This window comes from Aristolochia californica, unplaced genomic scaffold, assembly GCF_029961685.1.
Source record: "Aristolochia californica isolate CCGP_79_NKW_82.1479 unplaced genomic scaffold, dmAriCali1.0.hap1 SCAF_8, whole genome shotgun sequence".
Classification (NCBI taxonomy): Eukaryota; Viridiplantae; Streptophyta; class Magnoliopsida; order Piperales; family Aristolochiaceae; genus Aristolochia; species Aristolochia californica.
The window spans coordinates 39,523,059-39,535,435 of NW_027182279.1; the positions used below are offsets into that span (position 1 = coordinate 39,523,059).

The window sequence follows — 12,377 nt, forward strand, 5'->3', positions numbered from 1 at the left end:
TCTTACTCTTAAGTTTTACCCATATATTATCGATTTAAAATATTTATAAACTAAAAAAATATACAAAAAAATTATTTTAGAGTTAAAAAATACAATTTATTTGTATACTTTTATTACCTTATTTAAAAAATAATAATATTTATAAATTTAAATATTTATAAATAGAAAAAATCTACCTCTTACCCATTTATTATGGATTTAAAATATTTATAAATTTAAAAAATCTTACTCTTAAGTTTTACCCATATATTATCGATTTAAAATATTTATAAACTAAAAAAATATGAATATTTAAAAATATGATAGAAACATTGAAACAAAAAATGTTAAATTGTGGTCAAGGTACAAGAGATTGTTAATGGGAGTCATGGCATCCCAACATATTTGACATAGTTTCAAAAGACTCAAATTACATTTCTTGAACCAAGTTATAATACACCCAATTTTTCTAACAAACTTCATAGAGGACGAACTAAATAGACTCAAACTGTTCATTCATCATCATAATGCTCCTTTTCCTCATCATCAGAGTCATCCTTCTGCTAAGTAGTTTCATCAATAAGAGGGCCTTGCCTGAAATTTCTTCATTTAGATAAACATATCGGTCTTTGTCAAAACAACTTCCTTCTCTATTCTGAACAAAGAAAAGCACATTGAGGCATGAAAGTGAGGGACCATGAAACTAGTGCGACTTTCATTACAAAAAAAAGTTAAAGAGGGAGAGAGAGTACTCACCTTTTACAGTGTTATCGCAATGAAACTCATCGGCATGTTGAGACTTAATTGTCATTTGAGAAATTCCTTTCATGCCCATCTCCTTGATGGGCATCAACACCCTGCACAATTCATATACAGCAAAAACAATTTGGCGAACAAAGTGAGACATCTGCATACACAGAATCCTCCCCTTTCTGTAGAGAAGAGATGAAACCCTCCACCAGCATTTATGGCTGCCCACGTTCCTATGTGGGCAGCCATAGAAAAATGGATCAGCATTCAACAAGAGCAAGGATGAAATGATTTTACACAACTCAACAACAAACTGAGCTTGTTAAATAATATTAAAAGAGTTCTAAGTCATCTGATCAAGCTTCCAAATAGTAATCCTAGTCTCTTATATCTACAAACCTATTCTAGTAACCTTCTCTCAGATCATTCATGGCATATTCACCAAAATTAAAACAAAAGGTACAAAAGCTAGCATTATTCAAAAGTACTTTACAGATCAAGGGAATAATATTCACAACCATAACATGTGCAATCCTACACCCAGTGGCCCAAAAGGTCAGTACGTATTGTAGTTACCACTAGAAGATCCTCCTCCTCTAAAGCTTCTACTAGTTCTACTATCTTCTTCTTGTCGAAGACACCATATTCCATGAGAAATTGACATATGCGACCCCATTTCGTGAAATCAAATGGATGCCTATGTAAATAATAAAAGCCAAAAGACACAAACAAGGATAAAAGGACAAGTTAGTTCCAACATGGAGAATTAAATAATTTGGACCTATAATTACAATAGAAACCAAAAGGGTTGAAAAGACATTAGATGTAGCTGTTTAAAAGACAAACCTTTCAAGCATTAAGACCACATTTCCTGAAACAAGACAAACCTTACAAGCATTAAGACCACATTTCTTTATAAGCATTTCAAGAAGCAGCTTGACCTGATTTGAAAAGACATTGGATGTAGCTGTTTAAAAGTGAATTATCTCAAAAGTTGACAAGTTCTTACCTGCTGGACAAGTTCTACAAACAAATCCGGAGGACCCATCCAAGTTTTTGATTGATTATTTCTAGATGGGAAGATCAAATCTTGAACCTACATGAAACGAGGAAAAATAAACCTTAATGCATTCAACTAAGTACTCTATATATTGAAATGAAACAAAAAATACAATGGAAACGATAGAATTATTACCAGTCTTTACACGAATGGTAAATCATCAAGAAACTCAACCACTGACGTGCCCTCATCTTCAAATGAGGGTTACCAAATGGGCACTAACCACAACTTCCACCCACTAAGAATGGCTACAAAATATAAAATTTTAAAATGACTGATTAATACATATAGAATACCACAATATAAACGACAGTTATCAATAGTAATACTTAAATTTCATGAGTAATGTAAATGTTCACCTTGGATTGCTACTTCCTGGAGTGTTTATCGGGGCGAGCGTTAACTGGCGGGTTTCGACATTTTCTAGAGTTATGCCCCGATTGTTTACATGTACCACAAAAATAGGTACCACGTTCTCCTTTATCCATTTCTGTACGTATACGAACTGAACGTGGACGACCTGGTTGCTTCCTTGCAATTGGTGGAACAACTCGAACACCCGTATTAGGCCAATAAAGTTTATCTTTATGAGGATAGAATCCAATTGCATATGTTCCTCTATATGCCTCTGTTGTATACCAACGACTACACAATTGATTGAAATCATAATTGATTTTTGCACACACTGCAATGGCATGGGTACAAGGAATTTGTTCCATTTGAAAATGGTTGCACGTACATGTCATATTCACCAAATCAACCTGATACAACCTTCCATCATCCATAGAAATTTCGTACATATTATTCGTATACTGTTGTACACGACATGCTCTTGCTTTATCCCTCTTATTTTTCAGAGAAACATCAACAGAGGGAGTACAAAATGATGTCATCTTTCTTGCAAATTCATGTCTTTCCACAAAATATTTATTCAATCTATGAAAAGTTGCTGCCACCAATGCTTGAATTGGAAGCCTTCTAGCACCTCTTAGAACATTATTAAAGCTCTCAGACATATTGGTGGTCAACACACCAAAGCGAACATTGCCATCGTGTGCCAATGACCAAAACTCAGGTCTCAATGGTCCTTCTGTCAATAATTCTTTTGCTCTCTCACTTTGTTGCTCAATCAACTCCATCGTACGATCAAATTCAATAATATTTGTCTTCCTTGCTGCAGACCATATGAGAGCATTCAATGTATCATTTTTGAACGTCTTCTTGAAATTGGCAACTAAATGATGCACACAAAAACGATGAAAACATTCTGAAGGTAAAAAAATTTTCTGGACCGCCATTAATAAACCCTTTTGACGATCTGAGATCAGAGTAAATGGTTTTTTTCCTTTAATAACAAAACGATCTAGACAAGCTAAAAACCATTCCCAACTTTTTTGATTTTCTGATTCAACAATAGCAAAAGCTAGAGGAAAAAGACCATTGTTCCCATCAAGAGTAGTAGCAATTAACAAACAATGAGGATACTTCCCATATAAATGTGTTCCATCAACACTAATAAGGGGTCTACAATATTGGAATCCAGCAATGGAAGGCCCAAATGCCCAAAAAACACACTTAAACATCCTTTCATGGCCAAATTCTTCAGAACACAGTATAAATTCATTAGCTGGATTCGCCTCTTTTATTGCATCTAAAAACCGTGGCAAAAGATTATATGATTCATCCCAATCACCATAAATTGCTTTTATAGCCTTGCATTTTGCTCTCCATGCTTTCGCATACCGGACAGAGATATGATACTTATCTTTCATGATCTGCTGTATATCATTAGGACTCAAAGTAAAATTCGTCCTCACTGTTGGCATAATGACTTGACAAATGAAAGATGATGTACACACTGGATTATCTTCACGAATAATACTATTAACACAAGTGTGATCTCCACCATACTTTCTTATCTTAAATTGACGAATCCTTTGATCACATGATGCAAAAACACTCCAAGGACATCCATCTTCACCACATTCAATTTTATAATCACAACTGCTAGACCTTAATGTCTTATACTTAACATGTCTTTCAATCGAGTATTTTTTCAAAAAATCTACCATTTGGGACTTATCCTCAAATATTTGACCCACGCTGATATTATTTGATGTTGAGTCTAAAACATTTATTATTCTAGAATCATCTTTGATACATCTAGTATTAACCTCCCAGGCATCTTCATATATATCCGGGTACCCAATTGAATCTGTTGTTTCAACTCTATTTCTATGAACCCCGGCTTCGAATATCTCATCCCCATCCCCTTCACTATCTTCTGAACCAATATCATAATCACTAAAACTATCACTATCATCATCATTAACCACCCTGAATAAACACAACAATAAACATAAAAATCCGAGTAGGGATAACATAAATATCACACATTTAACAATGAAAGGGTAAAAAACTTACAAGGGAGAAGACGTTCCACACTCAGACAGTGATGCAATAGACGAGGGGTTCAAAAACCCCACTTCACGCCCTTGTGTATTAAACCTATATAGATAATAGTTTGTACTTAAAAACAAGTCACGTAAACTTAACTATTCATATCATAAATATACGAACATAAATACTTACTCCTGTGTACGTGGTAATTCTTGTTCTTGGGGACAAGATGTTTCACCAATAAAGTTTCGATTCCTCGTACCTTCCCTTCCATGGGCCCTTTGTCTTAGGACCTTTTCTAAGAAAATCTCAACCATAGATCGATTACTTGAAGCCATCTCAAATAATTCAATCAAATCATTATCATTTTCCACCTTTGAGATAACAAAAACCCCGTCAGAAAATGGAATTTTGGCCTTAATAAACATTTGATGAGTATCACCATCCCACCCCGTGAATCTGTACATCATTACTAAGAATTCACTAAACTTAGTCGAAACTGCAATCCTTTTCATTTGTGATTCACCTCCATCATAACTATCAAAATATCCAGACCTCTCCTTCAATTTTCCATTGTATCGACAGAAGAACCCAACAACTGACGCCATATTATCTATAAAAACCATACATTAGTAAGAGTTTATTTATGCAAAAAATTATCTAAGTTTAAGTTTTAATTTTTATGATTAGTCCTAACAATGCAAAAACACACCTAAGTCCAAATTCACCGAACACCCCTGGTAGAACCCCATATGACTTCGCAGTCACTACGAACCGTACCTCGTCAGTGATGGGGGTTGAACTTCGTTGGCTAATGGATGCCCATGCAGGCAACTCAGCCTAGTTTGAACTGGACCCAACCTACTCTTAATCAGATTCTCTACCCATCCCTAGGGACACGTGGAAACTAAATAAAACATAGACAAAAAAAATACCATGTGGTGGTTATGTATAACACCCGAATCTCCTCACCACATGGCAAAATCATTCCATAACACTTCATAATTATTCAACAACATTCTACAACATTTAAAAATCAATCGAACTAATTCTATAACAGATGACTAGTCCTAACAATGCAAAAACACACCTAAGTCCAAATTCACCGAACACCCCTGGTAGAGCCCCATATGACTTCGCAGTCACTATGAACCGTACCTCGTCAGTGATGGGGGTCGGGCTTCGTTGGCTAATGGACGCCCGTGCAGGCAACTCAGCCTAGTTTGAACTGGACCCAACCTACTCTTACTTAGATTCTCTACCCATCCCTAGGAACACATGGAAACTCAATAAAACATAGACAACCCACTTTCCATTACCCATCCTAGTAACTAGGGCAAACATAATAAAACAAAAACAAAATAAAAAAACCCATGTGGTGGATATTTATAACACCCAAAGCTCCTCACCACATGGTATGATCATTCCATGACACTTCAAATTTATTTAACAACTAGCAATATGATCATTCCATGACACTTCAAATTTATTTAACAACTAGCAACTAAAAATCCTGCAAATCTTATCTCAATAGAGTAAAATGCAACTTCATAAATCAGAAAATTAAACGAAATTAACTAAAATTAAACTAGCAACTTCAAAAAATACAACAAATTATACAGAAAATCCATTAACTAAAATTAAACTTTGCAATAATTTTAATTTATCTGCAATTGACAGAAATTTCATTAATATAAAATCAGAAATTAAACAATAAATCACAAAAAAAAAATACTGTAATTAAACACCTAAATTCAAATCAACATTATAATTAAACACAGTAATTAGATTCAATTAAAAAACGCCCTAAAAAATCACCCTGATTCGGCTTCTGAAATTGAAATTCGGGTCTTCGGTCTCGAGAGAAGGGGTGGCGAGAGAGTGAAATAATAGGGTATTAAGAGAGGGGACGTAGAGAGGAAATTATTGGGTTCGGTTTTGAGAGAGGGGGCGACGAAGAGATGAAATGATAGTTTTCGGTTTTGAGAGAGGGGGCGACGAAGAGATAGAAATGATAATTTTCGGTTTTGAGAGAGGGGTGGTGAGAGGATGAACAGAGGGGAACGGAGAAGAAGAATGAGAGTCTAGGTTGAGGCGAAGAGAGAGCTGTTGAGAGGGGGGCGTCGTCGAGGGCGAGGCCGAGGCAGCAGCAGCAGCAGGGGAGCGGCCAAGGTCGAGCGGCGGCAGCAGCAGAGCGAGCGGCAACAGGGGAGCGACGAGAGGAGGCGGCAGCAGGGGAGCGAGCGGCAGCAGAGCAGCCGAGACGATAGGCGAGGAGACAGCGCTGAAGAGTTTAGAATGAAAAATTTTGAGACGAGAGGCGAGGAGACAGCGCCGAAGAGTTTAGAATGAAAAAAACTTGAGGGCTGACGTGGCGCGTGCTTACGTGGCCATTGATGACATGGCTAAAAGAAAATAATAAAAATGACATGGTAAACTACGTGGCAGATTATGTGTCAATAATGATGACGTGGCAGACTCTGAATTTTTATTTTGATGACGGGGCGACACGTAAGCTTTGACTGTTTACGTGTCGACTTTGACTGTCCACATATACAGTGGACCGGTCAAAGTTCGGTAGTTTTGTAAATATTTTCTGGTCTTCGTTATTATTATAAATAAGTTAATTTAAATAGGTATTTTGGTAAAATTCCCTTTAAAGTTCTATATCCTTTCGCGCGCTTGTGTCCGATGGTTGGAAGAACGCCCCGCAGCTTTCTCTCCCTCTTTTCTATCTCCGTCTCTCTCGTTGCCCCTTCCTCGACGCTTCTGTCGTCAGTGTGGTCCGACGTCGTTCTCGTTGTCGCCCCGCTGCCTCGCCTGCCTGTAACCAATGTACCTCGTCGGCGCCGCACCAAACAACCCCCACCCGTGTCGTCTCAGAGAGCGAGACCTAAGTCCAGGGGTAAATAATCACGTATGTGCGCAGCATGCAAACCTCAAGTGAATTTCACACTTGTGAGTTTCGCATGTGCGACAAATAAAAAAGAACTGAAATATAACTCTCCCGGCATAGCCTCTAATTCCCAGTCGGACGATGTAATTTTGTCCACCCCAGTTGCCTCTCGTCCATCGGACGATGCGATTCTGCTCAAGCACCTGCTCTTCCACCTGACAATGCGATTCTGTCGACCCCAGCCCCTTGCTCTTCCACTGGACGATATGGAACGAGCGAATCTGGCATAAATATATGCTCCGCTCGGGAGCCGTGGAAGCAGTAGTTTGAAGCAATAGATGAACCGTCTGAAGTGGACGAGACGACAGTCGACGCCCTGGCTTCAGAATTCTGCCGACATGGGAGCCCGATGGATTCAAATGACGGTTGCTCCGATGAAAAAAGCCCACCGTCAATCCTCGACAGATTCTGGGAGCTCTGGAGATCGTGGAGAGGGATTCGGTCGCCATTGCTGAGAGTTTCAACTCTCTGTTCTCCTCGCTTCGGTTGGCGCTGTCAGAGGTTGGCTTGCTGTAAATTACCCAATTGGTATCTCTTTATGTCTTAAATTTGATGATGGGTGGTCGAAGCTTTGATATGTCTACTGAAAGTTTTGATTTTTGGAGGTCTTCACCATTCATCGCTCTCTGTGTCTTTTGCGGATATTCGTAGCCACAGAAATAAGGTTATAAAAATGTGAGGTGAAATTATACTTCCGGATTTTTTTCTTTAATTTTTTTTTCTTTTCATTCATAAGTTTGATTTTTCTGGGCATTCCATTGCTATCCATCATCTTCAATCTTCATTGTCATCATTATCGAAGACTTGATGCAGCTATGTCACGGTCAGCTGTATGAATCTTCCTTCTCTATTTTGTGATATCACTTGCTAGCTCCATTCTTTGATGGCCTTCTTTGTGAATTTTTTCATCTCTCTCAGCACAGCATTTTCAGCCATCTGCTGTTAGTTGTCACTCCCAAAACTAATACTGAATTGTAATTTTTGCACTACTGCTAAGTCTCCATTGAACTTATACTTCATGTGTGCAGACTGTCTCTAACTATACTCTGTTTTTTGGCCAGAATAAATTGCAGAAAGGCATCTGACTCAAATTTTTTTAACTTAGAATGGGGAGATCTAATTCAAGTTCTTGTACTAAGTCATGGATTATATTATAGCCAATGTGGGATTTTTCTCGATATTCCTACTCATGTGAAGGCCCAACAACCCTTTTCTTCCATCATAACGTCCAAAGTTCAAGTTTAAAATTAAGAGAGGCACAACCCAAATGCTAATACGAAATTGTAGATGACTTCAGTCTTCACATACTGATGGGATTTCTTTTTTGAATATAAAATAAGGATGTTGGTCATATTTGTGCAATTGGTCACTTTTATGATTTTTCCTGTCCTCCTTCACAACAACCCGTTTCTGTCATCATAACATCCAAAGTTCAAGTTTAAAATGAAGAGACACACAACCCAAATGCTAATACGAAGTTGGAGATAACTCCTATTTCTTTTCTGAATATAATATAAAGATGTTGGGCATATTTGTACAATTGGTCACTTTTATGATTTTTCCTGTCCTTTCTTTCTCTACTTCTAAGTTTTTCTGGGGAGTGAGCTGGTATTTTTTGGCCACTCATGCTTTCTTTATTAACCTTCTTATTTCTAAGAGGCAGTTTTGCCTGTTTCCTGCAGGTTGAATCAGGAAATGAAGGGCATTGAAAATCTAGCTATGCAATTGTATCCTTCCATTATATATAGTTTACTTCAGGACTTGGTTTCTAACATGCCAAAAAGTTTGTCAATGGCTAATCTTGCATCTTCATTGCATTCATGGTCTCTTAGAGTAGCGAAAATCATTTTTTGGTTTGTGCTTCTTAATACATGTTGTAGAAAGATTCTTAAGAGGAGTGTGGATGCTCTGGACTCTTCTATAAACCAAATTTTGCATTTTTCATAATTTGGAGGCCTTCTCTTATCATATCTTTGTGCCGAATCAGGCGAGTTTTCATCCTATCATGCTCTTCGTGAAAAACTGGTAAGCCTCTGTTATTGAGTTGTATGACGCCGTTATAGAAAACATGTTCCCAATCATTGGTTTTGTGACTGGGCCAATAACTTGCTTTTGGTGAGTCCATATCATCTTACTGTTCAGCTCTTTTGCAAGTTAACATAGGCTAAAGGAACTCTTTAAGTGAAAAAGTGCCTAAAGTACGAGGACTCTAGGAGAAAAGAAAACTCAATTCATGTTAATGCACTGTGAGGTAATAGGATATGCTGGAACTTTCAATCTCCTATCATACATATATCAAACCTCAATGGAAGTGTACTGTTACTGCAATTGCATATCAGCTACTGCTTTATAGTAGTTTTGAAGCTTTATCTGGACATTTTTCAAATGCTTATATTTCGGATTTCATGCTTTATTAATTGTTCAAAGGTCATGAGTTTGATTCTTTGTCCAACAGTTATTGTGGTTTTAACAAATTGTAATGAGAGTAACAAGCTGATTATGTCATGTTAGAGTCATATAAATATATTTAATTCTATTATATTACTCTGTTAGAACATAATATTCTGACCATCATCTTTTGAATGTCGTCCTTCACTGCTTTCTTTTTGCATGTAGCTCTTGATGCAGCGACCAAAGGAAACCATTTTATAAATTCCTGTTTAAGATAGTAAGTCTGCTTCCATCTTGAATTTTTTTTTGTTATATTACTGAAAACTTTATAAATTTTTATGAATTAGTAAACTCCTTGGTATCCTAAGTCTATTTGTTGTGAGTCACATCTCAGAATTCAGGCATTCAAAGAATAATGTAAAATGATCATGATACTTTTATTTCTTTAACTTTTCTTCTTTTCATTCAAAAGGTTGATTTTTCTGGGCATTCCATTGCTATCCATCATCTTCAATCTTCATTGTCATCATTATCGAAGACTTGATGCGGCTATGTCACGGTCAGCTGTATGAATCTTCCTTCTCTATTTTGTGATATCACTTGCTAGCTCCATTCTTTGATGGCCTTCTTTGTGAATTTTTTCTTCTCTCTCAGCGCAGCATTTTAAGCCTTCTGCTCTTAATTGTCACTCCCAAAGCTAATACTGTTAAAACCATTGCAATTTTGCACTATTGCTAAGTCTCCATTGAACTTATCCCTTCATGTGTGCAGACCGTCTCTAACTATACTCTGTTTTTTGGCCAGAATAAATTGCAGAAAGGCATCTGACTCAATTTTTTTTAACTTAGAATGGGGAGATCTAATTCAAGTTCTTGTACTAAGTCATGGATTATATTATAGCCAATGTGGGATTTTTCTCGATATTCTGTGAGTTTCCATCCTATCATGCTCTTCGTGAAAAACTGGTAAGCCTCTGTTATTGAGTTGTATGACGCCGTTATAGAAAACATGTTCCCAATCATTGGTTTTGTGACTGGGCCAATAACTTGCTTTTGGTGAGTCCATATCACCTTACTATTCAGCTCTTTTGCAAGTTAACATAGGCTAAAGGAACTCTTTAAGTGAAAAAGTGCTAAAGTACGAGGACTCTAGGAGAAAAGAAAACTCAATTCATGTTAATGCACTGTGAGGTAATAAGATATAGAATAGTAAAAGGATTTTTTTTATACAAAACCGATGTTTGTATTTTTTATATAAATACCTCCAACAATATAACTCAAAATTACAAATGGTTTGTTTATCAAGAAAATAGACTCAAAGAGTTTTAATTTGATACCCCATTTGACAAAAAAAGTTTCATTATTGAATTTGTTATGATCGCTTGATTTGTTTCGTTCTGTAGCATGACCCTTATTGATTCCATTGAGAATATTCCCTTACATATAGATCAAATTGACCCAATCTTAGGTCAATCTTTGGTCAAATTGAAACAAGATTTGTGATCCAGCTTGGCCTCCATTTCAAGAATCTTTAAGTGCCCAAATTGGTGCGGTATTGATAGAGTTGAAACGTCTCAAGCACCTTGGCTTGAGTGAAAACACTTTTCTAGTTAAATTTCCTTATTTTTTGGGTTATGTTGATTTTTCAAGACTCCATGAAATTAACTAATAGAGAAAAAGGGAGAGAGACCCATTGAGAGAAAACCAGAGGAAGAATGGTTATGGACTTGATTTCCTAACCCTCCCCCTGAAGCTCAATTTATAGATTAATGAAACTATTGTATTACAATAACACACCTCTGAACTTAGGGTTTTAACCATGGAACTTTAACCTTATTATATCAATGCCATCTCTATGAGATGATTCTTTATTTACCATCCTGCCATCATTGTATGTGGGCCTATGTGCCTTCTCCTTGATCTATGGGCCATAATTTTACATATTTTGGTTGTGTGGGTTTTCCTTGGTCTTATGGGCTTGGGCCCATCTTCCAACACACTTGGATATGTGTTTGGGCTCTCTTCCAATACTCCCCCTCAAGTTGGGGGTGAGAGAACATCATGAATTCCTAGTTTACTGCAAATGATGTATAATTTTTTTTATTTTTATAAAATGACAGTCCTCCATATCTTCCAACACTTCCCCTCACGTTGGGGCTCTCGTTCATGAGGCCCAGTTGGCATAAGAAAAATGAGAGTAACATCACTTTAAGTCGTATGACATTGCTTTTTAATCCAGTCAAATAATTCATGATGAATGTTCGACAAACTCCTATCTTCTGTAGGTAGTGGATCTATATACTGAAGGGTAAAAAAAACTCCTCCATCACCGTGTCCCTCCATAGGACAACGTCTCTTAAGTGGTAGGAGTAATAAAAGACATTAATGGAGAGGGAGGGGGGAAGTAAAATGATATGTTGTAATAAACTCATCCATCATGGTGTTCCAATTCGGCCACCAACTCTCATGGTGTCGCAACCGCAATATTTTTTAGAGTAAAAAAAAATGATGGTGTCCCAATTCGGGCATCGACTCTCATGGCGTCCCAATCGCAATATTTTTTAGAGTCAAATAAATTATGGTATGAGAAAGATACTTAGGCCACCTCCTTCAATAATAATGGTTTATCCAAAGAGATACAATAGCAGCAGTTGTAATGGGCATGGGCCTATATAACACAAACCAAAATAATCCTTGTGAAATTGACCCATGAAATAATCTAAGGCAAATATTTGTACCAAATAATATGTTGACCAAGAAATAATCTGTCAATTCTTCAAAATAATAATCCAGCCAGAAAATTACTGAGTCGTGCCAAAATATGTATAAACTTGGACATGTA

General features: G+C 36.9%; 1 protein-coding gene and 2 long non-coding RNA genes across 3 annotated transcripts; 1 reads left to right on the plus strand and 2 right to left on the minus strand.

Annotated features, from left to right (window-relative positions):
* Positions 1 to 1,380: 1,380 nt before the first annotated feature.
* Positions 1,381 to 1,809, minus strand: LOC137939541 (uncharacterized). Its single transcript, XR_011109953.1, has 3 exons — positions 1,739 to 1,809; positions 1,576 to 1,600; positions 1,381 to 1,426 (listed from the first exon to the last, which is right to left on the minus strand). It is a non-coding gene; the product is annotated as an uncharacterized lncRNA (long non-coding RNA).
* Positions 1,810 to 2,157: 348 nt separating this feature from the next.
* Positions 2,158 to 4,797, minus strand: LOC137938518 (uncharacterized). Its single transcript, XM_068783469.1, has 3 exons — positions 4,382 to 4,797; positions 4,214 to 4,297; positions 2,158 to 4,126 (listed from the first exon to the last, which is right to left on the minus strand). Exons 1-3 carry the CDS (start codon positions 4,795 to 4,797, stop codon positions 2,158 to 2,160), a joined length of 2,469 nt encoding a protein of 822 aa, XP_068639570.1.
* A 2,522-nt stretch (positions 4,798 to 7,319) lies between these two features.
* LOC137939540 (uncharacterized) lies at positions 7,320 to 10,527 on the plus strand. The gene is made up of 4 exons (XR_011109952.1): positions 7,320 to 7,646; positions 8,828 to 8,872; positions 9,762 to 9,813; positions 10,009 to 10,527. It is a non-coding gene; the product is annotated as an uncharacterized lncRNA (long non-coding RNA).
* The last annotated feature ends 1,850 nt before the right edge of the window (positions 10,528 to 12,377 follow it).

Bases quoted from the DNA above. Each gene is read 5' to 3' on its own strand.
- LOC137938518 (XM_068783469.1), bottom strand. From the start codon at position 4,797: ATGGCGTCAGTTGTTGGGTTCTTCTGTCGATACAATGGAAAATTGAAG. The intron at 4,298-4,381 runs GTAAGTATTTAT...TTATCTATATAG, and splicing joins GAATTACCACGTACACAGGA to GTTTAATACACAAGGGCGTG. The intron at 4,127-4,213 runs GTAAGTTTTTTA...GTGTTTATTCAG, and splicing joins TGTGGAACGTCTTCTCCCTT to GGTGGTTAATGATGATGATA.